The sequence below is a fragment of the Temnothorax nylanderi genome, unplaced genomic scaffold (genome assembly GCF_030848795.1).
Source record: "Temnothorax nylanderi isolate EJ_2023f unplaced genomic scaffold, tnyl_v1.0 TNYL_tig0108_pilon, whole genome shotgun sequence".
In the NCBI taxonomy this organism is placed as follows: Eukaryota; Metazoa; Arthropoda; class Insecta; order Hymenoptera; family Formicidae; genus Temnothorax; species Temnothorax nylanderi.
In genome coordinates, this window is record NW_027249170.1 from 68679 (window position 1) to 82866 (window position 14188).

The window sequence follows — 14188 nt, forward strand, 5'->3', positions numbered from 1 at the left end:
TACTTTGTTTCACAGTTTATTATAGGTTTATAGATAAATGTAGAATAGTTTAATTACTATTATAACTGCTGATCGAAGATACTGGAGACTGTACTTTCGCGTCTGAGGCGGTTTCGATTCAAAGGTCTCATTCACAATTTTGGTAGTCTCCGGCACAAAATAAATAAACGAGTTTGCCTCGACGGCGCCTCAGAGTGATAACAATCACTAGAGAATGTTACGGGTGTACGGGTTATCATCAGTCTCGGTTCGCTCGTGAAGAATTTCGATAAAAAGTTCGCTCTCGTCGCCAAAACATGTCGTCCTATCGAGAAGACGATGAATTTCTTTTATTTTCCTTTTCGTTGTAAAGATCATTTTTACGGACAGATATATTTAATGAATGGTTTTACTATACAACTTTTAACTTTACTTCTTTCCCGCCCTTACACGTAAATATGTATGTAACCGCTTAGAAATTAATGCCGGTCACGGATACGAGTTAAAGACTCGATCCTTATCCTCTCTATCGCTCGGCGATATTACCGGATATCGGAGCGTGTTCACACGTGCTATAATGCGCTTCTCGTTTACAATTTTATGATCTATGCTACGATCTTGATAAAAAAAGCTTCTCGTAAGACAATTACTCTTTTACTTCTGGAGATCCGTATAAACGTAGAAACGTAGAAACATCGTATGAAAACTTGACAAAGGTACCGTTCCGGGGTGGTAAATTGTGCATATCTCGTAAATTGTAATTAGGCGATACTTTTTTAATGATTATCATAAAAATTACGATAGGCTTCGTCATAAGTGTTCTCCCTCGTATGGAGAAGTAGCAATGTTTCGAACAAACGCCGAATTTACACAAACGCATTCTCTCTATAGTCTAGATTAATATATCACTTACATCTCGTTTTTTTTTTTTCGACTTACTGTATATACTTTATCTCGTATGTTCCATGGTACGTATATACGTATACGCGGTGTAAAATGTCTTCTTTGCGTGTGTTGGTGTATAATGTGTCTCTCCTCGTGTTCTCGCAAGCGCCTTTGTGCGCGCGCGCGCCTATCAAAATTATATGTTAAAAATGTGCAGTTCCTCGTTACAACGTAAAACGTCTCGATTGTACAGATGTAAAACGGAAAAAGGAAAACCAAGGACCGCGAAGGAAATACGAGCGAAACAATATGCCGGGTGCCCTCGAGATCGCCGATGTGAGCGCGATATCTTATTCGTACGAAACTTTGTCGCGTGTCGCGTGAATAATCTTCTGCCCGCTTCTGCTTTCAGTTTTCTCGTTCGCGTATTTCCATCTTTTTCCTGTTCTCATCGTGGCGAAGACGCATCCCCATCTCTCGTTTCGCGCGCTATCATTCTCTTTCCCCTTTCACACCGTCAATCGCTATATCACACACAGCCTGCCCTCTCGATTTCCTCCTCTATATTTCGGCTTTCTCTTTCTCTCTCTTTCTTTCATTCTCTCTCATACTCTCCCTTTCTTTCTGTCTCACTTTCATTCTCGTTCACACTCTTTCGCTCTCATAGAGTACAATAGTTATGTAATTACGGGAGGGCGCCATCCAATGAGTATTTCCTCTGGAATGCGCGACGAACGATTCTCGCCCTATCGTCTTGACGATCTTAATTAATCGCTTCTATCGCTTGTCCGTCGCGCGATGTTCGAGCATTAGACTTTACTTCAGTAACAGTTAATGATACTTTAAAAATTTCTACGCAGCAGGGGCGATCGTTGTAACCCGCGGCTGGACACGGCCCGAAAGTATTCCGATGCTTTAAAGCCCTTTCCGCGTGCCACAAGGAATGAAACGAGCGTCGTTTAATCCGTGAAAGAGACCGTGCACGAACGTTATATGCGCTTCTTCAGAATCATATGTTCATGCAATGTATGATCTCGTAGTGAACGTAAACAGTTCTTAAATAAATGATCATAGACTTTCACGCACGTATTCTCGTTTGTCCTGCCGTTAAACACCGTCTAATAATTAATAGGCCTACTATAGAGTCTAATATGCTCTCGCGATGCCGCGGTCGTCGTCATCGTCATCGTCGTCATCGCCCTGTTTTCCCCTTTTGCTGCTCGTAACGAAAGAACGTTATTTTCTGTTGCAGGAATGGTCCAAATATACATATCTATATAATATACTTTTTTGGTTTTAACGAGAGAAAAGAACTTTCTTCTTTCCAAAATACAATTCGATTAGTGGCGCTTATTCGTTTATGTTGTTTTGGTGGTGCGCGTCAGCGATGATTTCCTGGAAAAAAAAAGAAAGAAAAAATTAATGGTCTTGTCTATTTGAGAACACTTATATTCGTGTTTCTAATTAATTCTAATTCAAATTAATTGAACTTACATTCGTGTTGCATTCGATAGCTTCGTTCACTGCCGCCGCGACTGCTTTATCACTTATGTCGATCTCCTCGATGGCCTTTGGAGAGAAAGAAAATAAAAGCATTAATAGAGTTTATGACTGCTTAGTCACTGTAAGGTGCAATCGCAGTATTAATGATCAGATGGCCCCTCGCTCATTAATCTTCGTCGGTCAATATACTCGATAATGACCTTCAGAATCATTTACACTCGTCGAGCATAAATGATCTCTTGGCGATCATCATGCATATACAATACTGAGTCACATCAAAATTGCCAAGTATTCCAATTATTTAAAGCAGCTAAGATATCCGATAATCGTCGAGACATACTATTATGTCTTCTTTATTTTGCAAATTGTTGATAAAACGTTAATAGTTAGAATTTATTGGGAACAGATACTTTTTCCGAGATTGAGGCTCTTTCCAAGACAAGTTTTACGATTGTCTTGGAAATTATACCCTTCATAATATAATTGTATAATTTAACAACAATATTTTCATTCTATCTCTACCATCTTTTAAATTTCTCATTAAAGCACTTTATACAACGTGCATAAGTAAAATCTCCAATCATTAAGCGAATAACGATAAAGAGCCGAGAGCTGTTGAGACTCTCCTCGCACACTGTACTCGAAAGGATCGATCGATGCTATCCCGCGTATCATCGACAATGACTCACTCCAGGCTAATAATAGCGCAGACGTAGCGCGTACGTGATTATAATCTTCAGACTGCGACTAGACTGAAAGAAAAAAAAAATATATATATATATACCTTGGTGACCGAGGCGACATCCTCGGTGATAGCCGGTGCTGTTGGCGGGGAGGCGGGTGCCTCGGTTGGGATAGCCGGAGGTGCAACTTTAGGGGGCTCATCGGCGCTTTCCGTCGTGCTAACATCGTGGGCGACGTTGTTTTCTACCGGTGCTTCGACTTCCGGAGCGTTCTGTAAAATACAAGTCTCCTTGTTACACGATCATCATCATGTGTTTCGTTCATTTATCATTTTTCTCGCGCTCTCTTTCTTCAAGTCCAAATCCCAGAGCATGCTGTAACGAGAACGAAGGACGTAAGACCGATTCTGCCGAACAGTTTTCGTTCATAAAACAAAATCTCTTCCCTTCTTGTGAATCATCAGGTTCAAATGAGTGTCACAAATGAATCACGAGATGATTATGTTGCATATGTTGCAGTTCAAGTAGGAGATAACGGCTATTCTGAGATTACTCAACAAGAGAACTCAAAATAGAATTTTTCGTGTATATACACATACATGTAAAAAACTAGTAGTAGTTTTTTTAGCAATAATTTATAATATATAATAAAACAAATGGAAATAAAGTTGACGGAATTTTCTAGGTAAATTGTTACTAACAATAAAAGTATAATTGATATAAAAATACGCGTTAAAACGTATTTCAAGTTTGGCCAGCCTTAGCAGTGCGCCTGGACAATCGCGATGACTATTACCTCCTCGCTTGAAGCGCAACGTGCGACGACGAAATGCCTCAGCAGAATCGTTTCGTCATGCTTCGGGCAGCGCAAAGAATTGAAAATCCCGTTGATGAACCCCTCAGATAAGGAAACTCGGCATGCGCAAGTTACAAGATGCTTACGACACAACAGATGCAATTACGAGAACAGCACGACAGCAAAGTATCGAGCTCTTCTAATGAGCACGTCTAAATCTAAAACGCCAGCTACCACGGGCGTGTCATTAGTCCAACTGCTTTTACGTCTATCAATGAGATTCACGCTAGAGGTACCTCTAACATATTCGAGCGTCTATGTTATATTATTAGTATAAGAGAGCGTTCGATATGGAAAAAGATACACAATCTACGGAAATGACATTAACTGGCGCGGCAGCGCGAATGGTTATTCCGCTATTCGCCGCGCCATAAAAAGTACTCTACTGCAACGCATCGATTTTAATCGAAAGGTCATGTTAATATTGTCAAGAAAACCAAGAGGCAAACAACACAGGTGGCAATTGTGGTAGTGTGATAATATATATAATATATAAATATGGACTTTTATAAGACGGAGAGGTGGGCGGAAGCATCGGAGGACATCGAATAGCAGAGTAAGGCTTGTGTTAATCACGTTCGGCAGAACGAAGGATGCACACGAGACGAGACCCTTGAAACACAGCGGGGACGCATCGGGACGGAAAATGGACTTCAGCGGACTCTCTGAGGACTGACCGGCTCCGGTCGTGCATCGGCACACCCAAACGGCAAAGTATAATTTTGTTCTCGAGACGAGAATTGTGCAAGGTCTCCCCCGTACGTAACTGTCAGTCTCATGTCACTCGATGTTACCCTTCGTCGAGAGAACGGGGCGGAAAGGCGAGGCTGTTCGCTGGATACGGGGAGGGGAGAGGGGGAAGAGGGAAAGCGAGAGTTTTTTCCAAGTTCAAAGTACATGTCAATAATTTCTGAACAGAGAGCACTGGAGGGATTCTGGGAAGAGTGTGGAAATCAGGGGGGGGGGAAAGCCGATATTTTCAGGCTATAAGACCACAGAAACAGTACTGTGCGAACCGTACGACGAAGATATACGTGGAACGAGGCGTCCGCCAAAGAACTTTGGCCGGCCGCATTCATGCCAGGAGGTTGTGTTGCGTGTTAGTCACCTGGTGATGCTCCTTGGTGGCAGTCGACGGGATGGAGTTCGACAACTGACACGACAAGGCCTCTTCCTGGCTTTCGGTCTTCGCTACACACTCGGCCGCCAGTCTCTCCTTCAACTCAACGTCTGATTGATTACATGACATCGTCAGCGGTTCGCTCAGCAACATCGATTGCTCACGATTGCTGCTGTCGTTCTCATAAAACGAAGGAATTTGCGAGCGATCTATCGTGGCGGTTTCTGTCGCGATGCCGGGTGTGGTATTGGATCGTTGGAAGTTAGGACTTATGGGCGGTGTGAGGAGCGTCTCTGTCGGGTCTCTCGGGCTGGCCGCGTGCTCGACGGGAGCTGGTGGTAGATCGGCTACAGACATGGTCTGGGGAGGAATCAATAATAATGGACAAGAGAGTTCTTCCGGTGGTAAAGGATAATCGAAAGAATCTAAGCTTTGTGTTCCCGTGTCTTCAGGCGCCGGGGGTAGATCTTCCAAAGAGATTAGCACGCTTTCGGGTTCGGGCGAGAGTACTAGCGTCTGAGGCTCACTCGAGTGCTTTTCTGAGAGGGAACATGTCGGAACGTCTGAGAGCAGTGACGGCAAACGATGCGTCGACTCCAAATCGTCTAAGGGATAGAATTTCGGCGATGTTACGCGATCCTCCGATGAAAGAGGACGTTTTTTTATCTCCTCGGTTTGCTCAATTCGCGAGGAGGATGTTATAAACGGTTCTGTCTCGATTGCACTTGTGTTTTGAAGCTCGGATATTTGAGAGCAGAATGCAGTTAAATCTTCAGGCGGACATGGCAGCGTATTTTCAATATCATTTCTCATATGACTATTAGACACGCCGACGAATTCGTTTAATGGCTCAACTGTCGTGTGTTCTGGGACAGACATGTCCTCTAGTTCTTCTGAGATCAGAGTCTCTTCCGTGGGCAATGCAGTGTCCGATTCAAGCTCATTTTCCAGTTTCTCCTCGTCGGTCTCGGGGATCATTTTGACAGATTCAGTGGTGTCGGTAAGCTCCTCCACGCTATCATCTTCCGGAATGATCAGCGCTGGCTTGGCTTCTACTAAAATATCATCCGAAACTGACAGTGGACCCTCTTCGGAATTTATGTATAATTCAATCGATCCTTCTTCTTCCTTGATTTCCTTTGGCACATATTTCGCGTAATCGTGTTCATATACGACCGGTATTCCACTCGATTGTTCCACAACTGCCGACGACTGCTCCCTAGATGGGCTTTCAATCAACTTTGCAAAGGATGCAGAACTGACTTCCGACGATTCCTCCGCGTCAATAGACACACATTTTTCAACCGAAGGTAGATCCGAGTCTGATGCTTTCTCAATTGATTCTACGTGCTGCGTCTTATTCGGAGGACTCCCCATATTTTCAGACGATAAATATTGCTTTACCGCCGGGCAGGCGCCTTTTGTTTCAATCTCAGCCGACGATAACGTTTCAGCGTCGACTTTTTCATTATATCCGGCATCAGGCAGTACGTTTATCTTCATTGCAACTTCACAGCTATTTATCTCGCTCTTTGTTTGACACTCCACGTCCGATAAAGCCTCATTCATAACTTTAGCCGTCGCAACAACGTCAGGAACTTCCTCCGCACCTTTGCTCGGTGTACTTTTACTATCGCACTCCGTCGCTAGTGGCAGAGTCTCCTTCGCCCTATTCGCCTCACTTTTCTGACACTCAGATACTTTCTCCTTCATCGCGACATTGCCCTCTACTTTCAGCTCGGTCTCAGCTTCTTTATTATCACGGCTACTCCCTAACGTCTCCCCTACCTTTTTCACATCTTGAGATGTCTCGACTTCGATCTCGACCTCTACCACCGGCAGACACTTTACTTCCGCGAGGACAAAGGTCGCTTCCGTCGGGGGTAAGTTGTCGGGAGTAGAGGAATCAAGTGATGTCAGGGACGCGATAGCGGTGGTGATGGATTCGCTTGCGCGGCTCTCTTGGGGAAGAACATCCTCGCGGGACGACGGGTACGCGACGTCGGACGGTGGTGCCGGCGTCGATTCCTCCTCGTCGGCAGCCACGGCAGGCAGCTTGAGCGCCTCGGCCAGGGCTGTGGCGTTTGCCGCGGCCTGCCGAGCCTGCTGCAAGGGCGATGGATCTATCGGGGTCGGTGGTGGACTGGACGGGGGCGGGGACAGGAGGTCCTCACTGGCTTTCCTCTCAATGATAGACGGCGTCGCGACTGGTTGGACACGGTAGACGGGAATCTCTACCGGGTCCGCTACGGGGTGACCGCCGGCTGACTGACTGACCTCAACTACTTTTTTCTCGGCCTCGACTTTTTCGACCGCCTCCTCTTTCTTATCCTCGACGGACGGGACGGGAGTGGGGGCGGAGGGAGTGGGTTCCTTTTTCTTTTCCTCGACCGGGCTAGCGGCGACGGCGGCTGTTACTGCTGGCGACGATGCGGTAGCCTCTTCCTTCGGCTCGGCCGCGGCTGCTGCTGTCGGCGCGGCTACCTGCTCGTCCGCCGATGGACTGCTCGCTGTTGACTTCTCCTCCACCGGACTGCTCGCGGCGGCCGTTGCGTTCTCTGCGTCTTCGCCACCCTGAACAATCGAGAGAACACGCTGTCTTAGACATTTCATACGGCGCAACTGATTGTGAGATTCTTATCTAATGCAAGTCAAAACTTTACATCTTAAGATTATTTGTTTTTATCACACAGTTTCATATAGAAAAATATCGATTGCAGTATTTATATCGTAGAAGTACAAAATGCATCATCTCTGCGCAAATAAGTTTTTTGTAAACAGATAATTAGTAGCGTCTCTATCTACACGAATTGAAAAATGTAGACAATAATTTCGCGCAGAGAAATATCTATTATCCAACGATTTCGGCAGTCGATCGACTCTAAATTGAAGGTGAGTCGCCACGTCACGTGGATGCAGCGCGATGGCGGAAAATGTTAGTTCAGTCGAGCGCGATATTATTTTTTTGTTCGTCGCGAGGGGTGGCCGCTGCACGATTGCAGCGTGCATTCTCTCGAGCCAAGGGTGAGCTCCGAGCGACTCAAATAAAAACGAGGGTGAACAGCTTAATGATACGTCGATGTGGAACGAAAGAGAGAGAAAGAGCGGTGTGTAGAGAGGCGTACGTATCCCTAGTGCACACGAGGGAGGTAAAAAGAGGGTGCGCGGTGGGGCGCCGAGTTACCAACGTTCTCACCCTTTAGGGGCCGTGTCAATCGTGTCACTGTGTCAATGAGCGTTTTTTCTTTCTTTCCTCTTGTTTTTTTTTCGAAGACGAAACGATCACGATTCTCTCTGTCAACAGCGCACGAAATAATAGAGATTTATCGCGAAATTTAGTGTTGTACAAAGAACGATTATTGCGCGAACAACGGACGTTAGGCACGCCGATGAAAGGAGAGACGGACTCGGACGACGTGTGACGCGGCAAGTGCCGTATCGTTTATACGCATAATTCTGTTATCAGCTTGGTAACGTAATATGCAGAGATAGAAATGAAGAAGTGCGCAGCGGAATGAAAAGTAAAGGCACGTTCCGCCGACACACGCCGACGCGTTATTACGCTCAGAAATTCCTCGGACGTTCGTCACGTCCTCATAGTAATTGAGATATATTTATTGCCACTGTAAACTGCTTGATCTATAAATAATATTTGCCACCGTCTTACAGGCTACCGCTTTTGATTTTCAATCCTTAACCCGTTAAACGTGAAGAATATTTTTCGCGCGCAAAGATATAAAATAATGTTGCGAATATATAATTTTAATAATTAATAAATATTCATAAGTGTGTATTAGAATAAATTTGCGTGAAAATACTTCGCTGCAACGATGCTGATATATGCAGGAATTTTATTTTTGTTGATTCATATATAACCATTTCGCTCGACGACTCGTTTGTTTGACTGTCATCATTAGTCTCCGCTTGGCGTGTGCCGAGAAACACTCTCGATAATACCTTTAGGCTTGTGCAACCTAAGGCGGCGAGGACAGCCGAGACAAAATCAATTCTTGAAACCCGAGAGGGAAACAGAAACCGGACGTGAGAAACGCGCCGTGCGCTTTATTGTCCCGCGTTCCGTATCGATCGCCCCGGCGCCGCTTCTCCCGTCGTAAGGATTTTCCTATAAGATATAAGCCTTCTCCCACTTAAAGAATTACAACGGTGCCCAACGGAGTGGCACTTAGGAAGGCATTTGTTGCAGCTTTTATGTCGGTTGTACCCGGGAATCACGATTTTATTCTCCTCTTGCGAAGAAAACTTCTCCTGCAAGGGAGCCGTGAGAGAATGTTTTCGGTATATAATACAAAGAGATGTAACTCGACGGCGTTCTCCTTCAAGCAATCTTCCGCAAACATAATCCTCTACTGCTTTTGCATCTTACGTTTAAAACAAATAAATAAATATCCTGCGGCTACAAAGATTTCATTTTTATTTCTTTTTATCGCAATTCTGTAACTAATGTCAATTCGGTGGTGATGCAATCGCATTTAATTTTTGCCGAGAATATTTTGCGAATATTTTATGAGAGCCGCGTCAGGCGACCCGAAAATCCGCTCTAATTTCCTGAACCGAGGTACTCGCTCCAAATTCCGCGCGGAACTTTCCACTCAGGGATTCCTCCACTTCCGTCCGATGATATTTAAACGCAGCGCGCGCGTCACCGTCGGAGTGAAAGCGACCGTAAATGGACGCTCGCGCCGCGAGAATTTGGCCTAATATCAAAACGTAAAAACGCACGACAAAACTGGCGAACGGCCAAGGGCCGTGGCACCGTGGGGCATTGTCCGCAGAGGCGAGGAGGCAAGTGCCCGAGGTAATGAACTTCCGGCTGCTCGGCGTCCTCCTACGATGAAATCGATCGAGAAATTGCGGACCCGCTTCCCTATATACGCAATACCGAATTGCCATTGGCCGACGACCAATTCTGAGTAGGTTAACAGCGACTATTACGTATGCGATGTGCCAGGAAAAAATTGCATACCAATCGCCGATCTCTCTGCAGCAAAAAGAATACCCTCGATTCTTTTCCGGCAAAAATTTGCGATCTTTATCCCTGCGATTCATTCCTGATTCTTTTGTTTCGCAAATATCGCAAAGAAAATTATTAGATAAATATATGTATAATACGAATAGATTTTATTTAAAAAATAATATATTATATCGTCCATTTAGCGAAAATTTAATGCATCGAGGTCTTCATTCAAGCAATCGTGAAATTTTCCGCTTAAGAAATATTACTAAGAAAAAGGTATTTCGTAGTCAGAATATTCTATGAATAGCGAATGCATTCATCGCAAAAGCGAGCAAACAGAGAAAGCACAATACTTTCCCGATGCATAATACCTCTATCGGTTCCGCGTTGAACGATGTTATTACAAGTATATTTCAACGAAGAGCGCAGTTTGCGACGTTTTTAACTGCTTGAAAGCCGGCCAAAGGAATCAAGTTACTCACGTATTCCGAATATTTATCTTTCAATGTCGTTAAGTGATGCAGTAATACGCGCCAATTTGCAATAATTTCGCCGGAAAGTGTACCGCTTATAGCTGCTCCATTAACATTACGCCGGCTGAACACGACGTCTCGCATTTCCGACAGACAGAAGTGAGTTAATTTTGCGCTAACGGGCGCCGGCTAAATTTTTAATCGTCCCGTAAAACGCTGACGCTCGCGAAATAAGCATACTCCCCCCGCGCGACGAGCTACGGGGGATGAAACGGCCTGGGGCGCGGAAGAGTCGACGAAATGCCGTAACTTTCACGCCCTCGCGAGCACGTGGAACATTAGAAATGCATTAGCTCTTATACCTATCGCCCAGCGAGAGACGACCCTCGTAATCGAGACGACGCGATCTTTCAACAAACGTTCGGAAATCTTTGCCCTCTGATAAAGTTAAAAAAAAAAAACTTAATAGATCTGTAAAGCAAATGCTGATCATTACACGCATTTTTCTATTCTTCGTTGTTTCCTGTTTTCGAGTAAATCAGAAACCAGCTTCTTGTTTTATTAATATTCTTCATATGTAATAGATATATATTTAACAAAAATCTGTTTTCAATTTTTAATTGTAATTATAATTTTTATATTAAATTCGCGGATATTAGAAACTTAAAAAATGAATTCTTCAACAAAGTCAGAGGAAGAGAATTTTGGAAATTTCTTGTCAGTAACGTAATAACGTGTCGTGTTTATTCGACCGTGCGAATTATCCTGCGTGCCATCGCGCCCACGACAGCTGACGTTCGCCAGCACCAAAATCAATTTCCTGTTTGGGAAAAAATTAGTTGGAGCAGAGCGACTGGCTGAAACAATCTCGTTCTGTCACATTGATACGGTAATATTCTGCCGAATTATAAATAAGCAGATTTTTCTAAATGTTAATGCCATAAAGATAATATCATATTTCATTAAAATCTTTGCTTCTTAAAAGCTTTCATGAACGAGCTCCTAAGGTCACAACGGTACTCTGTCATTATGTACAATTCTGAACTTTATGTCCCTTGGAACGGGATCTGATGGCCGCAGGACGAAAACGGAGCAGGCAGGCAACAGCTACGCCATCGACGTTCCGGAAGCAATCTTGCGTATTTAACGAGCGTGACTTAGACAATAGCTACGCTAATGATTCGCAGGTGTTTCGCGAGGGACTCATTGACGTATATCGGCGCGGCGTGTTCCGCGAATGACATGTTCATCGGACACGCTCCGTATGCGGGCGTCGCCGTCACCGTCTCTCTTAATACGCCGATCGAGAAGCGGCGATATATATACCGCGTCTGGAAGACGCCGGGCTCGCGATGTACGCGAGCAACAAAATATAGCGTTTGTTTTAACTTCGCCATTCTTTCGCGGATATAAATTACGGGCATTTATCCGGTTCACCGGAGCATGTCCGCCAGCAATATCGCGCGCACCGGCAAACAACGCAAACGCGATCGGCGCGAGGGAGAGGCGCGCGTTTCGATGTATGCGTGAACGTCGAAAAACGCCCGATAGTCATAGTCGTAGAAAGAGAGAAAGAGAGAGAGAGAGAAAGTAAGAGAACCCGTCTATTGTTCCGTCGTATCTCTGCGCATCGATATGAAACGTTTCGAAATGCTCGTCGTTCCGCTACCACCGTGTGTGCACGACCGATTTCGCCATTGATTTAATGCGATTGTGAGATAAATCGGCAATCAGTTCGACGATCCACTTACAGTTTACTTCCCGCTGAGTATCGCATCGTAATGCTAGCGTAGTACGATCGAGAAGCGTTGCGAAATACTGGACTAAACTGGATATCTCATTGAATTTGCGGAGAACACCCTGCATTTAGAGAGCTAATAAAAACCTCGAGATATCGCGATTAAATTTCATTTTAATTAACCTTCGCGGTATCAACTTTCCTTGGTTCGCGCTAAATACTGCGCGCTTAGTTCCGCGCTTAGCTTCGAGATTGGCTTCAGCGAACGAGTAGGAGCGAGGTCGCAGTCGATTTCCTCCTGACGGCTCTTGGGCTTTTCGTAAGGCGCTTGGCACGCGACTCGAGCGTCGGCTAACAATCCCGCGTAGATAGAAATCTGACACGAAAGCCGACGCGAGAAGCTAGCTCGCAGCCGGCGTGTAAACGGCTCTTTAGGTCGCGGCGAGCGTCTCGCGTGTTTCACGCTTCGCGGTGGCGAGAGGCGAGAGGTCCGAGAGACGTATCCGTGTATGTTGGCCGTGCATAAGATCTACACGCCGTACCACCGTAATTGAGGCGTTCGGCGCGCAGGAACGAGAGAGGTCCGTAATCTGCAAGGTTCACATTTACACGCGGCTTAATATCCCGAAGAAGATACCTTTGTGCGAATTCGCGGACGTACCTTCATTTGTACCGACGAACCCTTCAATTCGCGCGACAAAAGAGTTATCAACTGAAAATTGTTGATTCAAGCGCTCGGCCGGCGTTTATAAATTTTCCCACAAATGTCAGTTCCTCGCCGGGCTTCCTGGCCTTGGGATAATTCGCCGCCCGGGGATAAACGTTCGTATGGATAAAACGGCTCGGCATGATAATTTAATCTCGCAGCACACCTCGCCCCCGGCACGAACGAGTCGCCGCGCGCCGCTTTCCGCTCGGTGAGCCGGGTCGTAATAAATTTCGATAAATCTCGTTGGAAATTCATAGCTAATCAAGGATTTAACACGCGCTTTGAGCGCCGGCTGGGCATAAATTGTATTTTTCCCCGCGGGCTATCATAACACTGAAGAAATTCAACCCTAGCGGAAACCATGCCAGCCGTCCATCCATCCCTGATAATGACCTATACAACCGCGAGTGGCTTGGCCCGCCGATGCCGTTGAGAGAGGTCAAGCGAAAACACTAAATAAAATACTTTAGAAAGGAGAGAAGTTTCATAGATCGTAAATTATGTCGTCGCGTCGCTGTGCATTATGAAACTACTCCCGCTGGTGCGATCACGCCCCATGCGACGACGCTCGAATAAACTGCGAAGCTGGGAGCTCTACCGAGGAGCGCAGCAGCGTTGATCTTTAGTCTCGAATAAATCGCTATTTTGGCACCGCTGACGCCTCCGGTCGACGAGCCTCGCGCCTCGTCTCAAGAAAGCATTCCGTCGCTTTTCTCTCGCGCGCCTTCGCGTTCCTACGCTCCTTCGTTCTATTTTCGCGCGCGCCTCTCGCATCTCGCGCGCGAGCGCAAGAGTGTCGGTTTACCGTGGCGGATATTCCATCCATTTAAATTTAACCGCGCGCGTATTCACCAATTAGGTATTAATTTATCGCCTAAACGTTAGAAGCAAAATTAATTTCGAAAAAAAAAAGATTACTAAAAAAAATGGAGCGCGCTAATAGAGTTTACTGTACCGTGGGTGGTTTTGCATTCTCTTCCTGCGCAGCTACCGGAACTGCAGTAATGCCCAATAGTGGAACGTAAGCTAATATTCTCCGAGTTCCGCATGCAAGGGCACTCGCCGCCCTGCACATGCCATTGCCCAAACTGCGCCCCGCTCTTAGGATGTATTCCATCTCGAGACAAATCTTCAATTAATCCTGTGCGTGCAATTCTCAGATTTTAACTTCGCCACTAAGATCTCTTCTCCCCGGCTGATGTTACAATGAACGATCGAGATTCTTATAATTCTTATAACAAATTATTCGTTTAAATAACTTGTAGAT

The 14188-nt window shown here is 45.4% G+C and overlaps 1 protein-coding gene across 2 annotated transcripts in view; it reads right to left on the bottom strand.

Annotated features, from left to right (window-relative positions):
- Positions 1-14188, bottom strand: part of LOC139775927 (uncharacterized) — a 94391-nt gene continuing 80203 nt past the window's right edge. For both annotated transcript variants that reach the window (XM_071712303.1, XM_071712304.1), the window contains exons 5-8: positions 5015-7600; positions 3152-3322; positions 2359-2433; positions 1-2259 (exon numbers count right to left, since the gene is read on the bottom strand). In XM_071712303.1, coding sequence (XP_071568404.1) covers positions 2215-2259; positions 2359-2433; positions 3152-3322; positions 5015-7600 — 2877 coding nt within the window. In that variant the 3' untranslated portion in view covers positions 1-2214. The remainder of the gene's footprint in view (positions 2260-2358; positions 2434-3151; positions 3323-5014; positions 7601-14188) is intronic.